We start from the raw sequence: 21,878 nt of genomic DNA on the forward strand, positions 1-21,878 counted from the left end.
TTTCGCGCGAGAAAAAAAGGCGAGGTGGCAGGCATTGCAGGTTGTTCGTTTTGTGGGCGGTAATACAGTCAGTCTAAACGAAGTGTAAAATGGTGTGTTTATTATTAATTGCGATTACGGTTTCAGCAGTTTTTCTGCCAAATGAATTCTTAGGTAGGTGCGCAAGGTTTTACTTGACATAATGGTTTTCAGGAACCTAAAAAGTGATTTCGAGGCATATTTCCCTGTAGAACTCGGAGATTTTGTCGTCACTATTTTCGCCGAGTTCACAATAATTTTGGTTCTTGTAACTGCGACGATGTTTCAGCGATGATGCCCAGGCGACGCTTGCCTGGGCGACCACCATAGCGAAGCCGAAAAGCAAATGCGGGAAGATACAAAAATGGAGAAGGATTTACGTCACTGCTGCTATTGTAGTCGCTGAAGACAGGAACTCGTATTTAAGCGGTAGTTTGGCATTCCCACCGTAAAAAATGCCCCAGATATGATACGCTAACGTTTTTTTTCGCGTAGGAATTGTGAGGTCTAGGAGCCGATATTCACTTTTCACATTTTCTTATGGGATATTATGCTTCGATTAACGTCATTTTGTTTATCGTCACATTTTTCAGGAACGGTAAGTTACATTAAACGAGGACTCACTGTACATCTCTTGTACGAACTGCAAACTCTTCTGGCTTGGCTCACTGCTTCATAGGGTACAGTATACATTTTCTCCTGAAAGTAGTCGAGATCTAATTTCTCCCATTTTCTTAGCGAGCAACTCCTTTTGCTGAAGCAGGGTCTTCCTGAGTTTGGCATGGAGCAATGCCTCCATTTCAGTGTCTCCGAACGTTTTTGGTCTTCATCCATGCGGACAGTAGACAACGTTGAAATGACCGTCTTTGAAGCGACTGGACCAATCACGGCACGTTGTTCAACCTATCGCAGCATCTCCGAAAACTTTTTGGAGCCCTTGATGTGCTTCGAGCCCCGTTTTATTTCAATTAAAGAAGAAAGTCAACTCTTACCGCAAATGCCAGACACTTGGCAATAACTCGGACATTTCCACGCAACAATAAGGATTTGATGAGATCATTGTCTTCTAAGGAAAATATCAAATTACACGAAAACAATTGAAGCGTGTTTCATCCCTGCCCTGTCTGACCAACTGACCTTTTTTGGCGAACCTGCTTCAATTCTCTGTTTCTAGACGACAAATGCTAGGTGAGTGACTTTCTGGGCCCAAAGATGTCACAATAGCCACAATAGTAATTAGATGACATGCACAAGATTTAAAAAAGAATTAGTCCAAACGTGATGCATTCCTGACAATATTTCTGTTTATTTTTCAGCTCTAATTGATTGCTACTAAGTTTTCTATTTACAATTAGACTTTACTAATATGCAACATTGCCCAAAGCACAATTTTCAACAAAACAAGCCCAGCATTAAACTCTCAAACAAGTAGAGACGGATTGGAAATGCCAACTGCATATATATCACGTAGCGCGTCTGGCTTTGCTTTGAAGGCAATGACGTCACTGAAGCAAGATCTGACTTGTTCGTCCTTGATTCCCTCATTTGTAGCCTCGTTGCTTGAAATACGGAGGGAGTGCGCTCCTTTCTCTCCACCTCTCCTTTACGCACTTCTGCTGCCCACCCCTTCCTCATGCTGAGCGGTCGAGCACCTCGTCGCACGTGACGTTAATGCTCTTTTAAATATTGTTAATTGTGTTGGTGATTGTGCAGTTGTAATTTAATTTAATGATGTACAGGCGGTCCCAGACTTTCGTACACAATGCGTTCCCGAAAACTTGTACGAAAGTCGAATGTACGAAAGTCGAACCATTGACTTCCATACTAATTAGGGGTTATGTTCCAAAAGAGCGGAATATACGTACTAAACCCTTTTTTTTCACGGAATTCATTTCAATTGACTTAATTTTAATAATATGTTAATAAAACTCCTCAAATCATCTAATTTCTTTCGAAAATACGCAGAAAATGCAAATAAAAGTTTAAAAAACTAGAACTCCGTAGGCTATCGAGTGAAACTTCCTCTTGGCGTTTAATTTGACATTCCACTTAATACTTCCACTATAAATAAAAAGACATATCAAGAAGCATAATAAAATGTAGTTGTTTAACCTGCACTCTGCATACTCCATGGATACCTTTTAATTTTTACACCAAAATTCGACATTTGGCAGGTGACATATTCGTGATCGCGTATATTTCGCATGTTATTCAAAAAAGACAAACGGAATTCGGGTGATATTTCGTGCAATATCGTTGCTGAAGGTGTACATGAATTAAACAGCACTCAAACCAAAAAACACAATTAGAAAGAAGATCTTACTAGTTTTATTGAAAGCTATTTGATGATGTCTAGTCAACTTCTTTTAAAAAATATCTTCAACGAAGGCTTTCTTCCTCTCTTGATAAAGGAGCCTAGAGCAGGCAGTCTCTCTCACAAATAAATCACCTAGATTAGAGTCAACTACCAACAATTCCCTTCCTTGTAAACGTTCGTATTGTTCGCATATACTGCCATTTGAAACAATTGAATGTTGGGATGCGCAATAAACATCGTGGGAAATTTAAAAAAATTACAGACCAACGTCTGAAAGTCCGAATTTAGCGTACCAAAGTCAAGTAAAAGGTGTCAATTTTGAACGTACGAAAGTGCGAATTGTACGAAAGTCGAGTGTACGAAAGTCGAGGACGGCCTGTACTGATAAAAATGTCTTTCATTGTGTATGAACATTTCTGTTGAGATACGGAGAACCAATCTATGCCATTTGTGTGCATTGTGGCGTGAAATTATCACGAAGAAATGCTAAATCCACCTCATCATACTGAAGCATTTTCGGGGGAAACACAAGTCAGTATGCGATGAGAAAGGGACATAATTCGGGGGAAACATGCGTAAGGAAATTGTGAATTCAGTCGATGGCAGTGGGGTAGCCAGGAATTTCACTACGGGGGGGTCCAAAACCAAGGGGGGAAATTTTTAAACAATAGGGTGCAAAGTAGAGGGTTTCAAACTAATCGTAACATCCTTTGTAATCGAAAAAACTTTATTTTTCCAAGAAATCTATTGTAAATTCATGATTTTTCAATATTGTGTTTCCTTTTATGAAGGAAAGTGATTGTGTTTTTATATTTTGGGGGATCCGGATCCCCCGGATTTCCCCCTCTCCCTACGCCACTGGTCAGTGGTTTACCCGAAGATTTTTCCTATTTTCATTTCGAAACCCAAGCGTGACAGTTTAGGTCCTGAGCATGCACAGATGTTTTGAAAAAACAACTTGAAAGCCTATAAAATGATTTTTAATTTTATAAAAACATTAATATGTGCAAGAAAATCTAAAAAGCACTCCTTTGATTGTATATACCCAGAATAAACTTGAATAATTGCTTCGTTTAATAGCAGGGATCTGAAAATTCATTTCGATCCGAAAATATACAATCCAAAAGATCTGGTTCCAAAAATCAAGGATTCGATCGGAATCTGGATCCGAAAAAAATCCTGGACCCGTCCATCCCTACTTGTTAATGAGCAAATACTTACTCTATTGATAAAATCTTCACGGGAAATCAGCCGGGTAATGATGGGCATTGCTGCCAATGTTTCAATGGCCTTCTTTGCCATCATCTTCAGAGCGAGTGATACGGTGTATATAAGCGCGGCATTAACCATGTCCATCATTCGCCCTGACGAAGATGATGGCAGAGAAGGCCATTGAAACATTGGCAGCAATGTCCATCCTTATACGGCTGATTTCCCGTGAAGACTTCATCAACAGCATTCTCCGGGAAAGCACCAAATCCTTCCCACATAGCAGAGATATGTCTCGGATAGGTCTCTGAGACGTCTCGAATATCACATGTTATGTCTCAGAGACATTCCTGAGAGCTACAGAGACGTCTCTGAGACTTCTCTGAGATGTCACTATGTCCAAAAAAAATGGTCTATGAGATGTCTCATGAGACGTCTCAGATAAGCCTCTGAGATGTCTCATGAGACTTTGTACAATGGTATGCTTTAAACTTAGGCAAAAAAATAATTAAATGCAAATTATACAGTTATGGCCTACTTTCCTCGATCATTTTTAGCAATAAATTTTGTGATGGATGATCTTTTGAAAATAAGAAACCCACATTAAAAGTCGTGATTTTAATAGTTAAAACTGCAGAATTACACCGAAAAATATTTATGGAAGGCATTGATGGTGTTTAAATACATTTTTACATTTTTTCATTTTTAATTCCTGAACGTCTCATGATTACATCTCCGAGACATCTCTGAGACATTTGCGATATTCGAGACATTTGAGACCATAGTGAGGCGTCTCTGAGAGGTACGTTGCTATGTGGGTTTTTACTCACTCTATTCCTTTGAGACCGCGACCGACCTGGTTGGGGTAACGACCCTTTGCAATGACACCAGTTCTGCTTGGAGGCTTCAGTTCTTCTTCTTCTTCTTTGAAGATGTAGCAATCTTTATAGAGGAAGTATGAGGCGTACGGAGTATCTTGGTCTTCTCCGGCAACATCTTCACTCTCGCTTGCCTGAACGTTGTCTTTAATGAACTTGACCAGCGACCACCTCAGGCGGGACAACGTGCGGTTGAGGGAAACGAGCTGGTACACGGTATGATTCCCATGTCAACGGCATCTCTGAACTCCTCTTCATCCAAGGATTCAATGCAAAACATTGAACACGTCTCGTCACCGTCATCTTGATACATTACTCCTGCGTCGGTTCCAAGCCCTAGGAGGCTTGAAGTTGTCCTCAGGCCTTCTTTCAGAATGCTGCCAATGGATTCAGTACCCATATCTGCAGAATCACCTAGGAAGATACACATTGAACTTAGTTTAGCATCATGATTTAGAAAGAATTACTAGGTTTATTTCTAAACTCCTGAACTCTCTATCTTTTATCCTGTTACATATCAGTAGTGAACAACCAACAACTCACACAACAATAATGTACATAGATACCATACATAGATACTAAACATAAATATTAAACATAAACTTATGACTGTTGCCACAACAACTATAGCAGTTAAAATATTGGCTGTTACCTAAATTTACGTATTTCAACACATGTCAACACAATTTATAATGTTTCATTAGGGTATAGGGCCCTTTATTTCGCCCTTTCGTATTTATGAGACCCTTATCAATGCCCAATATCTTTATTATTTTAAAAACTTAGTTAACATAACCAGCATGAATGTTCTATTACAAAATCATGCATCCTTGCAAATACACCATTTACTGTTTTAAACTTCGTGTGATACTTCTTCTCATTAAAACTCTAACAATTAGTTGCATTAAAAGTTAACAGGTTTATTGGCATGTGCACAATTGTGAACAACCTATTCTTACACAAAACTAACTTCTCTCACCCTAGTGGCCAACCTTTAAAGTTCCATCACCAAGTCACAACATGGTGGCCAACCTTGAGGATTCAACACAGGTTAAAGATCTACAACATTTACTATAGAAGGATAAAATTTTTAAATTATAATCATAATTTCATCACTACATCCGTGAGACAAATGAAATGAAATTTATATAATCACCATAGTAACAGGAATACACCAGCAGCAAAAATGCGCATCAAATTCCGATTAAATGTACCACGATAATAGCATGATATGACCCTTAGGGCTCCTGAACACTGGCAACTTTTCAAAGACACTATTTAGTAGCTTCGTAGGATTTCCAATGGAACACATGGTATAGACTCGGTGCACGGGCGACTTTTCAGTTGCTGCAACTAAATTCAGTACAATGATCCCGATTATCCTAATGGGCTAATGATGGGGTGACCCTTAGCAAAAAAACTGTTGGATTTTAACAGTTACAGTTGGGTTTCATCAGTTACTGTTGGATTTCAACAATTACTGTTGGGTTTCATCAGTTACTGTTGGATTTTAGCAGTTACTGTTGGATTTTAACAGTTACTGTTGGATATTCTACAGTTACTGTTGGATTTCAACAATTACTGTTGGGTTTCATCAGTTACTGTTGGATTTTAGCAGTTACTGTTGGATTTTAACAGTTACTGTTGGATATTCTACAGTTACTGTTGGATTTCAACAATTACTGTTGGGTTTCATCAGTTACTGTTGGATTTTAGCAGTTACTGTTGGATTTTAACAGTTACTGTTGGATCTTCTACAGTTACTGTTGGATTGTAAATTGTAAAACTTCTGGTTCATTTAAAATACAAGCTAAACGCTTTTTACTAGAAAAATTATATTATTCCGTAGATGAATTTCTTCAGGGTAATAGCATATATTTATTTGTTTATTATATTTTTTTATGTACCTGTGTTATATTTTTTATGTATTATCATTTGCAAAAGTCTTGCAACAAATCGAGCGGCGCCACTTTCGCTCCATTGTCGATTTCTGGCCACCATTAAGATTGAATGATCACTATCTAGGTATGAATCTTCATGGTAGCTCGGGAACGACTCACGAACGGGTCATCGTGACACGGGAGTGAGACGTAGGAAATCATTACGATGTTCAGTTGAGTAAACGAGCGTAGATGTTGTTAAGTCGTCGCGGCGTTTGAGATTATTTTTGTACCCGTAGTTGACTGGAGTAGATAATTGAAAATATTTACCCGTTAAAAGAGTGGGTACCTATGACGACTGGCTTCCAATGGTAAACCCCAAAAGGCCGGCTGGGGGCACGATTTCGCCATTAGGAACACGGAAATCAACCCTTTTTTTAACGTAACCTTTTTTTTAGGGATTCAATGTCGTTCAGGAGACTTTATATTAAGTTGTTGAAATATTTGTTCGATATAGAAGAATTAATAAATGAAAAAAAATTAACTGGCAATTTTCCGAAAAAAACACGACTCTGTCGTCTCCACCGTATTTAATTGATTGGCATTAAATAGTTCTTTAAGTAGGTTGAAGCTGATAAAGATAGCTCCATAAGCTTTCTTCTTCATTAATTATCAATTTTTTAATTGGATAAATATATTTACACCGATGGAAATGTTTCTTCGGAAAAAAATGGAATTTTGATTGCCAAAAAAATCGCTAGGCCTCATCGTTGCTAGCAGAATGTGTCTCTATTTTTACTGTTTACATATCTAGGAGAGGCTTAAATTTTTACGATAGCACTAACATATTTAGTGATCATGTCGAATTAATCTTCTTTTTGCTATAATAAATTAGTTACTGTTTCGATTTTAATATTTCGGCCATTATTATATTATTAAGGACAACCAATTTAAAGAGTGACTTAATAGTACGACTTTTTTCTATCCATGAATGCCTCCATTGGTAAGGTTTCCAATAACAACAACGGACAGAGATTAAATTAAAAGTCAATTTAAACCAATATTCGCCCTTTTTTAGGGAGGTAAAATACTTTGCGCATAATTTAGCCGCTCCATCAGCTATTAACGCTGAATCGGGTGCTCCCGGGCCGTAGTTTTGTCAGCTAATAGGTCCTGCACCTCTTCTTGCCCTACATCTTTATTCCAACTTTACCAGCCAGGGATGAGGAAGAAGGTTACCTGGAGTAAAACTTGCAGGCCGTAAGTGATTCTCACGTACTTCCAAAATAGTGTAAATAGGGCCAATTAGTAGCACTATCATAAATATGTTGATGCCACAATTTGCTTGAAGAAAGTATACACTAGAAGAACAGTTGATAAATACCTCAAGATAAGCCTTTCCTATATTTAAAAATAAGCGCCGTGGTGCGTGCACGATTAAGGATTACCATTACATAGGTTATTCCTAGGATTGTACTTAGTAAATCAGCTAGTCTCACATTCTGTCCCTTTCCAACAAAATTACTGTACTAAAAAAAACTTATTGTAGAATACTGAAGCCTAAAGTTTAAAAGTAAAATTCTTCACTTAATTTATATCTTTTTCTATCTCTAAGAAAAGTTTCCGTCACTACTCATTTACGAAACGAGAAAGGGTAAAATTGTTCTGAAAAACTTTACTGGAGAAATTAACTTGGTAGGAAATGGCGACAAGTTGATGACAAATAGGCAGCATACAACATAGACGGACAGCATAATCGCTGCAAAATATCATTCATAATTTTCTTTTTAATCAGATAAAATTGATCTATTTAAGAAATTACGTATGTGGAACCTTAGATTATTACGATAGTTCTCATTCCAAAGGTTAATAATGTTGAGCAGTAACGGACCTGAAAAGGAAACCATATAGCACTAGGAATTACATCCACCAGTGATTCTGATTGGAGTTCCTTCAAGAAAACGCAATTGATTCGTCCTACCGCGCTAATGATGCTACATGATTCCCGTCGCACGGTCATTTAAATTAGAAATTGTTGCAAAAAATGCTCAAATTCAACAGCTGGTACCCTCTTAACATACATTTCAAAAATTAAAAAAAAAACTTTAAAATAAAATACGGCGGTGCGGAGGATAAAAAAATTTTCGTCCACGGGATGAACTTGAACACGGACCCCTCCTATCACCAGCCCGAATGTTTATCCACTGAGCTATTTCAATCTCAGGGTCAAAGGTAATTTTGATTATTTGATGTTATTGTAACACTGAGCTCCTTCATGTGCTTCTGCTACGGCTTCTCACTTGAACGAATTTGATCAAAATAATCACTTTCTCGGTACATATATTAGTCTCTTATTCGTTTATATGATTATAACTTGAGCACGGAAGCTTTCGCATACTCTATGTTTCGGCTGGTTAGTATATACAATAGGAATATAATGATGTTGTCGCCTGCGACTTCGGTATGGTATCGTCTTTTTAAGTTATTATTATTTGTTAAATTATGTTTCAAACTCAGTATTTGTATTTCTAATGAAGCAAGCGTATACTTTCATTACAAACAGAAATTCTGTTAGGATTTGCTTACGTCCTTCTTACTCGACTTGAAAGGTTTTATGAAATGAGCTGCAGTTCCACTGATGCCTTAAACATAAAACGTATTACCAACAAACACATTTCCTAATACAATGTAACCTACTTAATGCAAGTAGATAATTCCATTAATAATGCTAAGTAAGTAATCTAAATTATCACGAATTCATCAGTGTATATGTAAATGATTGCATCTAAATAAGATAACTTAATCATCAACGACATAGCAGCTTAGAGTTATTATTCGCATTCACACTAATTCAGCAGTAGAACATATTGTAGCGGAGGAATCATCCATGACAACGGGGATTATTTATTTTAACGACGGAGAGATTTGGGTAAATAGAGGATTGAGGAGATTGTGTTTTTGAGAACAAAGTGAGAGTTAATGTGTACGACTTCTACTGAAATAAAGGTGTTAAGTGTTCCGGAAATAAGAATAGTTGTTTTTTTTATTGGAACCCTCGCACGTAACAACTGGTGTCAGAAGGGGACGAAACATAAATTATAGTGTTTGTTTTTTTTGTATGAAGCGCGACTTATTTTCAATCGAAGTAGGAGCATGGCTTCAAAGGCAGCTAAGTTAAGTGAGTTGAAAGTGGCGGATTTGAAGCGCGAGTTGGCGGAACGTGACATGGATACAAGCAGGACGAAAGCAGTACTTCAGTTGCGACTTCGTGAGGCGCTTCAGGCCGAAGGCGTGGACCCCGAGGATTTCTCCTTCGAGATAGAAGTCGGCGCGCATGAATTCACGCATTTCCTCACTGTATTTAAAGAAGAGCGTGCCGAGTATTCCAGAACTTTGAAAGAAATTGCCAGTAATATTCGCACGATCAAAGACGAATTGCTGGCGAAGATCTCTGAAGTAAAATGTGGGTTGGAAGACGACGTCAGAGAATTAAAGGACCAGCTCGAAAATGACGTTAGCGGAGTAAAAGATGAGCTGCAAGCAGATGTCAACGAGATGAAGGAAGAACTGAAATGCGTCACTTCGGAAGTACAAGGCGTGCAGGAGAGATTAAGGAGCGTAAAAGAAGATTTAAAAATGGTAGAAGTCGACGTAGAGAAGCGTATTGAAGATCGTCTGAAAACTCTCGCTCAAGAATTGACGCAAACGGGCACTGTTGGAGTATTGTCAGGACTAGCTCCTAGTATCAAGGCCGTGCGTGTAAAACCACCTACATACGACGGCAAGATTCCTTGGTCTACTTACTTCAAGCAGTTTGAAGCCGCGGCCAACGCCAACGGGTGGACGAAAGAAGACAGAGCTACGGGCTTGATTGTGGCGCTGCGAGGAGACGCTTTGAACATTCTTCAAGCGATGCCTGACCATGAACACAGGAACTACGAGTGTCTGGTGGGCCGACTTGAAATGAGGTACGGTGACAAACACCTTCAACAAGTCTACCACAGCCAATTGCTCACTAGACGTCAAAACCGTGGCGAGACACTGCAGGAATTTGAAGCGGACATCGCGCGACTCGTTTTCTTGGCTTATCCCTCGGCGCCCAGGGAATTTATTGAGCGTTTGTCAGCAGAGTCTTTCGTGGTTGGTGTGGCTGATCCGGAACTGCAGAGAGCTCTACGCTTAATGCACCCAAAAACTTTGGACGACGCACTAGCCCGAGCCTTGGAATTCCAAGCGGCAACCGAAACTTCAAAAATCCTAACTCATGTCCGAAGCACGAGCGAAGAAGAATCTCTCGAAGATAGGATCGAAAATATCGTCTCAAATTTTTTACGGAGGACAGGGCAACACACAAAAAGAGATATACGCTGTTGGGATTGCGGGGAGCTTGGACATGTCCGTAGTCGCTGCCAAAATAGTAGGATGCGGCAGGGACGCTTTCTCGATCGACACCATTGCCAGAGCAGAGCAGATCGACGGACTACGCATCTTACTAAAATTTCAAAAATGGGTGACGATATCCGTACTGGGAGCACTCCCCCTAAAACTAAAATTTTCGTGGGCGGTCTCCCTGAAGACGCCAAGGAACAAGATCTGAGGGCCCTTTTTGAGCGGTATGGAACTGTTACCGAGTGTGACATTTTAAACAGGTATGGCTTTGTGCACATGAAGACTGATTAGATGGCCGGCCGTGCCATAGAGGCCCTGAACAATGCTGAATTTATGGGTGTCCAGATTAGCGTTGAGCAATCTTCTAGTAAGAAGAGTGGTCGTGGTAGAGGCTTTGGTCCAATGATGAGAGGTAGAGGAGGACCAATGAGGGGGATGAGAATGGGAAGAGCCCCACCTCCGTACATGATGAGGGACGGTCGTGGGGACTATGACAGACGAGGACCAGGAATGGATGGCAGGGGCCCTGGAATGGACAGGATTGGACTGCCACCTCCACCATCAATGAGGAATGGATACTATGACAGTTATGACAGAGGCTATGATGGCTACTACACTGCCCGAACCTGAGCGCCTCACATACCCGGACATGCTCCACAAACCCCTAGAGGAAAGGCGAAGGTAGTCCATTACAATCGATTGGCACTTTACGAAGGTGGCAATGCAAGAGTTGAGGAGGATCAAGAGGGGAACGCACGTTGGCGGCCGAACAACATGGTCAAGGCATGAGTAAGAACTGTTCCGGGACGAAACAGCCTTGAGGAGGGGGCAGTGTAGCGGAGGAATCATCCATGACAACGGGGATTATTTATTTTAACGACGGAGAGATTTGGGTAAATAGAGGATTGAGGAGATTGTGTTTTTGAGAACAAAGTGAGAGTTAATGTGTACGACTTCTACTGAAATAAAGGTGTTAAGTGTTCCGGAAATAAGAATAGTTGTTTTTTTTATTGGAACCCTCGCACGTAACAATATTATCAAACAATACCTGTTGAAATCCGACAATCATTAAAAATGGGACTTTTAGCTGGAATTAAGTTTTCCTCGTCATACTTTGAATAAGTGGAAAGGAATACATCTTTACCGATTGACGGACGTCGGAGAACTCTGTTATTACTTACGCAACGATTAATGCCGATCAGCTTAACTAATTCATATTTTACGTGTTTGCTCAGATATTTATATGATGAAACACTGGGAATTTCAAAGCTGCCTCGTATCATATGTCGTAGATATTGTATTAAAACATCAACCCGAGTCGATAGATGTAAACAAAAGTCTGCCATGTTCACAGTGAACGACTCGTGATTTCCAGCTCTCTGAAAAGAGCCGAGATCACTCAAAAAGAGCCAAGCTACCAACTTTTTAAAATCTCTCCGAGGAATTACCTTCGATCTTTCCTACTGCATTAAATGCTACAATGCGTTTGGGGGAATATCATGAACATTAATTTCACTTAAATGGAAGCGGTCAAATCCCGAGACTGAAAAGGATGACAAAAAAACTCAACCACCCAATGACCCGTTCTCCATGCATTGAACCATGAAGACTAGTATTGGATTGTTGCATACACCCGAAAACCATACAATTTCCGGGCACAATCTTTGTGGAGCGAAAGTGGCGCCGCTCGATTTGTTGCAAGACTTTTGCAAATGATAGTACCTGACGACTCCTATATCAGTGTAATCTGGTCTTCGGATAATAAAATATACTACTACTACTACTATTTCAACAATTACTGTTGGGTTTCATCAGTTACTGTTGGATTTTAACAGTTACTGTTGGATTTTAACAGTTACTGTTGGATTCAACAGCTGTCCCAATTAACTGTTGAAATTTTCAGCAGTTTTTTTAACTTTTTTTTAACAGTTTTTTCGCTAAGGGGAGACAGCATGAATAATTGGGAAAGCACGGATAAACCAAACTTTCACTTAAGTGTCTTGCAATGTTCTTAATTTACATAAAACAAACAATATATTATTATTTATGCAGCTTTTCTGTCACTTTTAGAGTGCTTCCCGGACTCAATGAGAGCTAAATTATCAAATGATGTTGTGTGTAAACTGAATAAAGAATCATAATTGACGCTCTTGGGCACAGTTCAGAGAAGAACTTAAACGCGGTGCGATTATAATAACTTGACGTAGTAAATATCCACCTAAATGCCGTTGCTTTTACACGGAACTTCAAAATAAAGTTCATTTTGTAACCGCCAGGACCGGGACTGAGGTTCGTAATTTTGTAAAAACGAAAATTTTTGTAATAAAATTTCTTTTACTCTATATTGGATAGGCCTTTTTGTCGAGACCAACTATTTGCTTCATAATAACGAGAACTTCGTAATAACGTTTTTCGTATTGAAGAGAGTCTACTGTAATTATACCGTATCTCCTTGGTATGATAAGTGGAGGTTTTACGATATAAAGAGGTTTACTACATAGAGGTTTTACTGTATTATTATTATTTACCTCCACCAAAGGATGTCAGTTGACTGCTGACAATGTCCACTAGGGTGGGCCGAAAAAAGGTTTTTTTTCCTGATCAAATTTGCTCTATGCGGGAAAGTTGCGAAATGATATAAGGATCTCGCACACAAAATTTTTTTCAAATCGGATAATATTAACCACTGCCGCCCGAGCTCTAAAGTTTAAAATTTTGCGAAAATTCAGGCTGATTTCAGAATCAAACGGCTATTAAGACGAATTTTATGAAAATATGGGATAATGGATATTATCAAAGAGTGGATACATGTTTATAGTTTATAAAAATGAAATTTAAAGTTTTTTTGACAAAATCTATGGTTAAAAAAATGTCTATGAATTAACAACAAAATTAGAGTGTAGACCACCCGCGCAACACAACTCATTTTTGCCTACATTTCTAAAACTCCATTTTGGGGGCTAATTTGCAGGTAAATTAATATTTATTTCGATTGAATTTCATTTCTTATCAAATACAGTGCAACCTCGATATAACGACACCCCACGGTGCATTAATAAACACTCGCTATAGCGAATTGTCGCTTTACCGGAGGTGGAGCAAATAATAGCCAATATACCTGTTGCGAACAGATATACAGGAACAGGAGAGGTGCGGCGACAGATAATCATCTATCCGATAAACGTAAGCATAAATCCAGACGAAAGGCGATGTTTTTTTGCATCACTTATTTTCCTTACTCAAACAACGACTTACTATTCAAACAATTTATAAGCGCCGCACTGAATAAAAATCATGGAAAGCATTGTTTCGTCAATCATTATGCCAATGCGCAACCGAGGAAGCCATTTTTCTATGCACTTAATTAGTTCATTTACGTGATCATTCTATTATTTTGGTATTTTCCACTGAAAATTCAAAAATTAACTGATAAAACAGTACATATCGCGGTTATTTAATGCCTCAAATGTTTCCATTGGTGTATGTTTATTGTTTCTGTACGTTAAGCGGCAGTGAAGTGAAATAACGCATTAAATTTGTTTCTACACGCGAAAACGGTGGAAGGTTGTATAACGTTCATGCCTTGGAAGACTTTTTCTATCAGATAATGTAATATCTACATCATCTACGGTAAAAAGTTTGCTAAGCTTAAAAAGTGATGTGATTTAAATTGCCGTTGTTGAAAAAAGTTTCTTTTTGAGTGTTACGCTCGCGACGTGTTTGAAATAATACACAGAGTTTACCACGGCACTGCAAACGAGAATTAGTTGTTCTGTGAGTTCTTCCAGCGGCCACCAGGGGATGCTCGGCTACCCACGTTACAAAAGAGAGCGCCAGTACGACTCCGACCACTGACGCGAATAGTTCACCCTTGTAAATCCGCAACGGAGAATAAATACGTCCATCCTGACAATTCACGCTGAGTATCATTGCTTCGTACATCCTACATCATCGCTAAGGCGCACTACCTACCTTTGGAGGCATCATTGCGAGAAATACCTCATACTGCAAGGGTTTTGTCGGAGAGTTGTATGTAAAAAAAGTTCCGTTTCGTCTATGTTATATGACGCGGGGAGAACTTCTAAAGATTCTTATGATCGGAGTCCTTTCTTCTACGACTTCGGGTTTACACCGCAGGCATCACCAGCAATTATGAGGGGAGATAACGCTTTGGTGCTTCGCATTAGTATAATCAACCTTCCGAACTCTTAAAATTCTCGATTCGCAATCTATTCCTGAAATACTCCGCTTTAGGCTTAGGCGTAGCCCCTTTCTCGGAAGTTCCCGCAGATTTGAGTGGGCAAAACCACCCGAACAAAGCTCCTTCTAAGTCTTCATGGTCTGCATTCCTTGGGCGCTTTTGCTTTTTTTATTGCGAAGAGCAAATAGGAAGATAAATTAATTTCGACACTCTCATATTACTCCTTTATTATTATTTTCTCGCTTAGACGTGTTTGGTGTTTTTTGGCCGTGGTGACTGCCATCAAATGCTTTCTATTCACGCAACTCACGGACGTGCGGATATGCTGCCGACTGCTTTCTGCCGGCCGAGGAACAAAAGAAGATGAAGCATTCGCGAATGCTAGTGCCACAATATTTTCACCAAAATTAACTACTTATTTATCGAACGACAGTTTACCACATAAATTTGAGACTGAGCACTCCATTAACTTCATTTCTAACAGATCGCTAGCAATTACAGAGGTTAAGGAGTCTTGATGAAAGTCTTCCGGTGGTGAAACCCTCGCTATGGCGAGAGCCAGCACCAAAAGGGTCTCGTAAAAACAAATTTTTTTACACGCTTATTATAGGGTCAATTGACGGTGCATCGGCTATCTCTCGTTATAGCGGGAGTGTCGCTATAGCCCGTACTCGCTTTAACGAGGTTACACTGTAAGTCATCATATGGTAGTAAATAATCCCACAATAAGTTTTAATAAGGGAAATTATTTGAAATTAACATCAATCATAATGACGAATAACGTACCTGTGGAGCTATTTTCAACAAGAAAACAGCCAAGGCTGAGAAAAAACAGAACCTGAACACCAAGCATTTCACTAAGTATTTCTCTGCTAGTTTCGTAAAGAAACTACCCAGAACTCACCACGAGGAAGAGGCTACCATCGAGTTCCACCCGTGTCCCCCAGCCAACCTTCCAAAGGGTTACGGAAGGATTGACGCAATGGTTAAAATAGAGGAAAAGCGTACCAGGTGTGGGGTGGAGTGCGTGATATTTGTTGCACCCGAAAATTTCATGGGTAATGATTTGCCCACTTATGAAGAGATGATGAAAATGTTTTTGTACTCTCGGTATATTGAAGAAGAAGAAGAAGAATAAAGTTAAAATACCATCATTTCTCTGCCGGGAATCGCGGAGACAGTGGCTTATGCCATTGAAGGCATTTGGCATAGATCCTCTATCCCAGTTGTTGGATATAGGCCAATTGTTTGACCAATTATTCAATATCATGGAAATAATCGCAATATTCTTCGATCTGTCAACAAGAATGCTTTCATTGATCTGAAGCAAGACTTCCTTTGTAACGCACGTCAGCTTTTTGATGTTGCGGCATGTAAATTGCTTTAGTGAGACTGATTTTGTTTGTGATATTCTATCGAAAATGCTTTGTTTAAAATGGGAATTCCCTAAGGACAGAGAAGTGGCAGGAAAATGAAGATAGGCGCCATCAATGTGCAGGAGACCAAAAATAGGAAGACGAGGCTTTGCAGGTTGGAAAGAAAAAAGGAACACCCGAATGTTCCACCCTATTTTGTCATAACACTTCAGTTCGGAAGACTCAGGTGATGAAATGACATTGAACGGAGAGTTATGTAATGCAAGTGAAGGAGATGATTTCATGGAAAAAGGTTAGTGTAAGTAATTTGAAATTGCCAAGATATGCATCAACCTGTGAATAATTCTGCATATAAAACCATACCTCTGCAGCACTTGCATCTGCGCACCTAATAGATATCGGGTTGGTTACTCAAGGAGTCAATGTACTTTTTGTTGACAAGAACAAAGTTAGAAGGGAAAGAGAAAGATTGCGCACGTGTCTTCGGAGGAATGTGGGAACTGTTAAACTGCAAGCGCTTTACTTCGACGAGAGGAAAGACTCTGCTTTCGTTTATAGCCAATCAAAGTGAAAAACAATAGGTGAGGAGCGTGTTACTCTCGTTCAAGAGCCCGGTTCACGCTACTTATGGCATGTCACCCCATGTGTCGGCAAAGCTATTGGCCTCTAAGATTCCATCATGAATTTTCTAGGGGAGGAAATTATCATTACCGATGGACTCCAAAAAATTGTGTGCGATGGAACTGAGGTTAACACCGGAAGCCATGCCGGAGTAATCAGGAGAATGGAAATGGCCCTAAGAAGACCTTTGCATTGGTTTGTTTGCCTGCTTCATTGCTATGAACTATCGTTCAGCACCGTCAGAAGAACTGATGACCATGGCAAAATTTGTTACCGAAGTTTCCGCTCCAATGCGGTTTTCAATAAAATTGAGACAATATTGAACAGAAGGCCCGAAGCATAATATGAACATGATTCTTCTTATGAAATATATAGATAGAGACATCAAATTACGCCGCTACTCTATGATTCAGGGAAATGTAATTCTGCTTCCAATGTTATAGCCGATGAACGCAGACAAATTCGTGCAATGGCCATCACAAATAATTGAAATCGAAAGAAACTCAGCAGGAGGAATCGAGGAAATTCGAATTTTTCAAAGCTAACCTTCGATGGAGTGAAGAGTTCTCGGGATGGCCACCGGGTCAGGAACTCCATATCTGCCTACGTTTCGATGTCCGACTCGGTCATCGTCCTCAATGCTGTGAATGAACACTTCACAGCCCTTCACTCAATCCATTCGCCGGGAAAGCACAAAATCTTTCTAAACTTCGATGCTCAAAATTATATTGAATTGGTTGACTCGGAATCAAATTAGGTAAATCAACCACCAATAGTAGCAGGGATGACAAACAAAAACTTGGAAGACCTTGTTACGGAAAGATCTGTATTAGAAGTACCTTTTCCCTGCCATACACAAGCAGTTGGAAAGATAATACAAATGATAATGTTAGCATCAAAATCCATGTGCAGTATAGAACGCAGCCATGGATGGGCATTATCGTGCATAAGAGACGGAGAAATTCAGCCGAAATTTGAAAAAAATCACAAAATAATTTTGTCAGAGTAATTGATTTGCTTTCACAATCGTGTCCTTTGGAAGGTTGGCTGGGGGACACGGGTGGAACTCGATGGTAGCCTCTTCCTCGTGGTGAGTTCTGGGTAGTTTCTTTACGAAACTAGCAGAGAAATACTTAGTGAAATGCTTGGTGTTCAGGTTCTGTTTTTTCTCAGCCTTGGCTGTTTTCTTGTTGAAAATAGCTCCACAGGTACGTTATTCGTCATTATGATTGACGTTAATTTCAAATAATTTACCTTATTATTACTTTTTGTGGGATTATTTACTACCATATGATGACTTATTTGATAAGAAATGAAATTCAATCGAAATAAATATTAATTTACCTGCAAATTAGCCCCCAAAATGGAGTTTTAGAAATGTAGGCAAAAATGAGTTGTGTTGCGCGGGTGGTCTACACTCTAATTTTGTTGTTAATTCATAGACATTTTTTTAACCATAGATTTTGTCAAAAAAACTTTAAATTTCATTTTTATAAACTATAAACATGTATCCACTCTTTGATAATATCCATTATCCCATATTTTCATAAAATTCGTCTTAATAGCCGTTTGATTCTGAAATCAGCCTGAATTTTCGCAAAATTTTAAACTTTAGAGCTCGGGCGGCAGTGGTTAATATTATCCGATTTGAAAAAAATTTTGTGTGCGAGATCCTTATATCATTTCACAACTTTCCCGCACAGGGCAAATTTGATCAGGAAAAAAAACCTTTTTTCGGCCCACCCTAATGTCCACCCATTCCTGCTGCTCCAACAGCATCTCGTTGAGTGCCAAATGGACCACCTGAAGGAACAAGAACACAGTTTCAACTGAGGTACACTGGAGGTGGTAACACGATGCAGTTAAGCACAGACGCCATGTCAAAAATGAGTTGATATTTTAACGAATGCAAATGACCTTGGTTGTCGAGGCACCCTAAAAACAAAATATTTTAACGACAACTTATCATTGAAAGTACGCACTAAAATATTTAAAATGCCGTTGACACCACGAGAACAACACTGGGAAGAATGTATGCATACGTGCAAATGCACGCTAGATGGCTGTTCCTTTTCTGACTTCCTGTAGCATGTTGAAATTTATGTTTTACACATTCTAATTTCAAAGTAATAGTCCATCCTTTATTTCATGTATGTTTCGCAATTGACACAATAAAGCATTGCTAATATTAAAACCTTCAATATGCATATAATAAATAAAAAACAAATGAATCATGGTGCTCCACACAAGTTTTATGTAACCGTAGGTGACAGTTGCGTCAGGATTTCTGAGTCGTATCGAAGTAGAATGACTTGAAACATGTTCAACATTTTTTAAAATTCCAATTTCCATTTGTAGTTAAAATTGGTGAAAAAATTCATGTTTAGAATTCAGTAATGAAATATTTGACATTCGAGTTAGCTATTTAGAACAAAATTAAGTACAATGCAACCTCGATATAACGACACCCCACGGTGCACTAATAAACACTTGCTATAGCGAATTGTCGCTTTACCGGAGGTGGAGCAAATAATAGCCAATATACCTGTTGCGAACAGATATACAGGAACAGGAGTGGTGCGGCGACAGATAAACATCTATCCGATAAACGTAAGCATAAATCCAGACGAAAGGCGATGTTTTTTGCATCACTAAATTTCCTTACTCAAATAACGACTAACTATTCAAACAATTTATAAGCGCCGCACTGAATAAAAATCATGCAAAGCATTGTTTCGTCAATCATTATATTTATCAAACGACAGTTTACCACATAAATTTGAGACTGAGCACTCCATTAACTTCATTTCTAACAGATCGCTAGCAATTACAGAGGTTAAGGAGTCTTGATGAAAGTCTTCCGGCGGTGAAACCCTCGCTATGGCGAGAGCCAAAACCGAAAGGGTCTCGTAAAAACGAATTTTTTAGCACGCTTATTAAAGGGTCAATTGACGGTGCATCGACTATCTCTTGTAATAGCGGGGGTGTCGCTATAGCCCGTACTCGCTTTAACGAGGTTCCACTGTAATAGTCCATCCTTTATTTCATGTATGTTTCGCAATTGACACAATAAAGCATTACTAATATTAAAACCTTCAATATGCATATTATAATTTAAAAAAAATGAATCATGGTGCTCCATACATGCAAGTTTTATGTAACCGTAGGTGAAAGTTGCGTCAGGATTTAGGAGTCGTACCGAAGTAGATTGACTTGAAACATGTTCAGCATTTTTTAAAATTCCAATTTCCACTTGTAGTTAAAATTGGTGAAAAAATTCATGTTTAGAATTCAGTAATGAAGTATTTGACATTCGAGTTAGCTATTTAGAACAAAATTAAGTATTCGTATTTGATACTCTAATTCGAGAAGAATGCTATTCGAACCATCTCTAATTTTAACATATTGAAAAGAATTTTTATAAGCCTCCAAGTTATTTGACAGTAGGTATTCAAATTTTCCTCATGCACGTTTCCCCCAAATTTTTTCACTCTCCCATCGCAAACTGACATGCGTTTCACCCGCAAATACTTCAGTTGCGGAGTGGTGGATTTTGGACTCCCTCGGGATAGTTTCACGCCACAGTGCACGCACAAGGTATACGTTGAGCTCAGGGTAGTTTCCTTCACCAAAGAAAACGAAAGGCATTGATTGCGATTCGTTACCCCACCATTAGTGTATTCATAATATACAAATTATTTGGTTTTAGAAATTCCAGTTTAGGCGAATGTTAATGGTTAATTTTAACCTCATTTGAAAAAGGCCAGATTGGCGCCCATGCGATGCCACTCTACGTGACGTCACAGGGACCTAGTTTCTATACGAGTAGATAGGAAATTACATCATCTGAGATTACCAATGCATGCAATGAGGAACAGAGCTCAGGGAAACGTCTCTTAATAATCACCTATTAAAACAGCTTAAGGTTGGAAAGTTTCCTTCGTTTGATAGGGTATTAATATCCCTTATTTAAGCCAACAGCTACCTGCTAGCAGCCTGCATTGTAGCAGTGTTCATAGCCTCGCACCAAGGTGGCCTCACACGCTGGTGGCAGCTGGAACCAGAATTATGCCACATGGGCTTTTCCCAGCATTCATACTTAGCCGTCGCGTTTTTGCACCCTTCAAAATTTTCACTTTTCATCTAATCACGAAAAAAATAGATATCGTCATTTAAAAATCTAAAAGCGTGAAATGCGTACTCCATGAGTAATAATGTTTCAATTTAGGCAATAAAAAAATATAAGGAAACCACCCTGTTGGGTGAGCTGGAGAATAGGAAGATAAGGATTAGAGAGCGCTATAGGAATCATTGCAGATCGTAAATGACGCAACACTGTTTTTTATGGAGAGAAATTCTGTGAACCTGGATTGACTTTCATCACACCTTAACTCCCTTTATATCCCGCACGTAATCGCGCAAGAATGGTCCGTAGACATCCTCGTTGTGGGCAAACACCCGCACGGAGACACTGCTCATCCTGCTGAGGGTGGTCGATGCCTGGGAGCCAACTTCGCTGTTCCCTCTCCTTAGGTGGACTGGGTTCGAACCCCGTCCCTGAGCGTAGTACTCCAGACTGGGCCACAGGACGACCCTCTGCTCGAGCGAGGACGACAGCATGGCATTGTTCAGCTGCATCAGGTCCAAAGAAAGTCGATCGAGGGAAACGCGCAAATCCGAGTCCACAGGCGTCCTGGAATAGCCGTAACTTCTTTTAAATTATGTGCACGTACAAAAACAGTTAAAAAAAAACTGTTGAAATTTTCAACAGTTAATTGGGACCACTGTTGAAACTCAACAGTAACCCTAGAAAATCCAACAGTGTCTCATGAAATACAACAGTAACTGCTGAAGTCCTACAGCAATTTTTGATATCCAACAGTAACTGTAGAAAATCCAACAGTAATTGTTGAAATCCAACAGTAACTGTAGAAAATCGAACAGTAATTGTTGAAATCCAACAGTCTCTGTAGAAAATCCAACAGTAAT

General features: G+C 39.3%; 1 protein-coding gene across 2 annotated transcripts in view; it reads right to left on the bottom strand.

Annotated features, from left to right (window-relative positions):
• The window catches only part of LOC124172698, a 60,159-nt gene extending 38,581 nt beyond the window's left edge, over window positions 1–21,578 (bottom strand). The window contains exons 1-4 of one of the 2 annotated variants that reach the window (XM_046552158.1): window positions 21,276–21,578; window positions 18,639–18,692; window positions 13,220–13,253; window positions 4,573–4,836 (exon numbers count right to left, since the gene is read on the bottom strand). In XM_046552158.1, coding sequence (XP_046408114.1) covers window positions 4,595–4,836; window positions 13,220–13,253; window positions 18,639–18,692; window positions 21,276–21,527 — 582 coding nt within the window. In that variant the 5' untranslated portion in view covers window positions 21,528–21,578 and the 3' untranslated portion in view covers window positions 4,573–4,594. Of the gene's footprint in view, window positions 1–4,374; window positions 4,837–13,219; window positions 13,301–18,638; window positions 18,693–21,275 lie in introns of those variants that run through there. The other variant, XR_006868252.1, reaches the window with a different exon arrangement.
• Window positions 21,579–21,878: the final 300 nt, after the last annotated feature.

Source organism: Ischnura elegans, assembly GCF_921293095.1.
Source record: "Ischnura elegans chromosome 13 unlocalized genomic scaffold, ioIscEleg1.1 SUPER_13_unloc_2, whole genome shotgun sequence".
In the NCBI taxonomy this organism is placed as follows: Eukaryota; Metazoa; Arthropoda; class Insecta; order Odonata; family Coenagrionidae; genus Ischnura; species Ischnura elegans.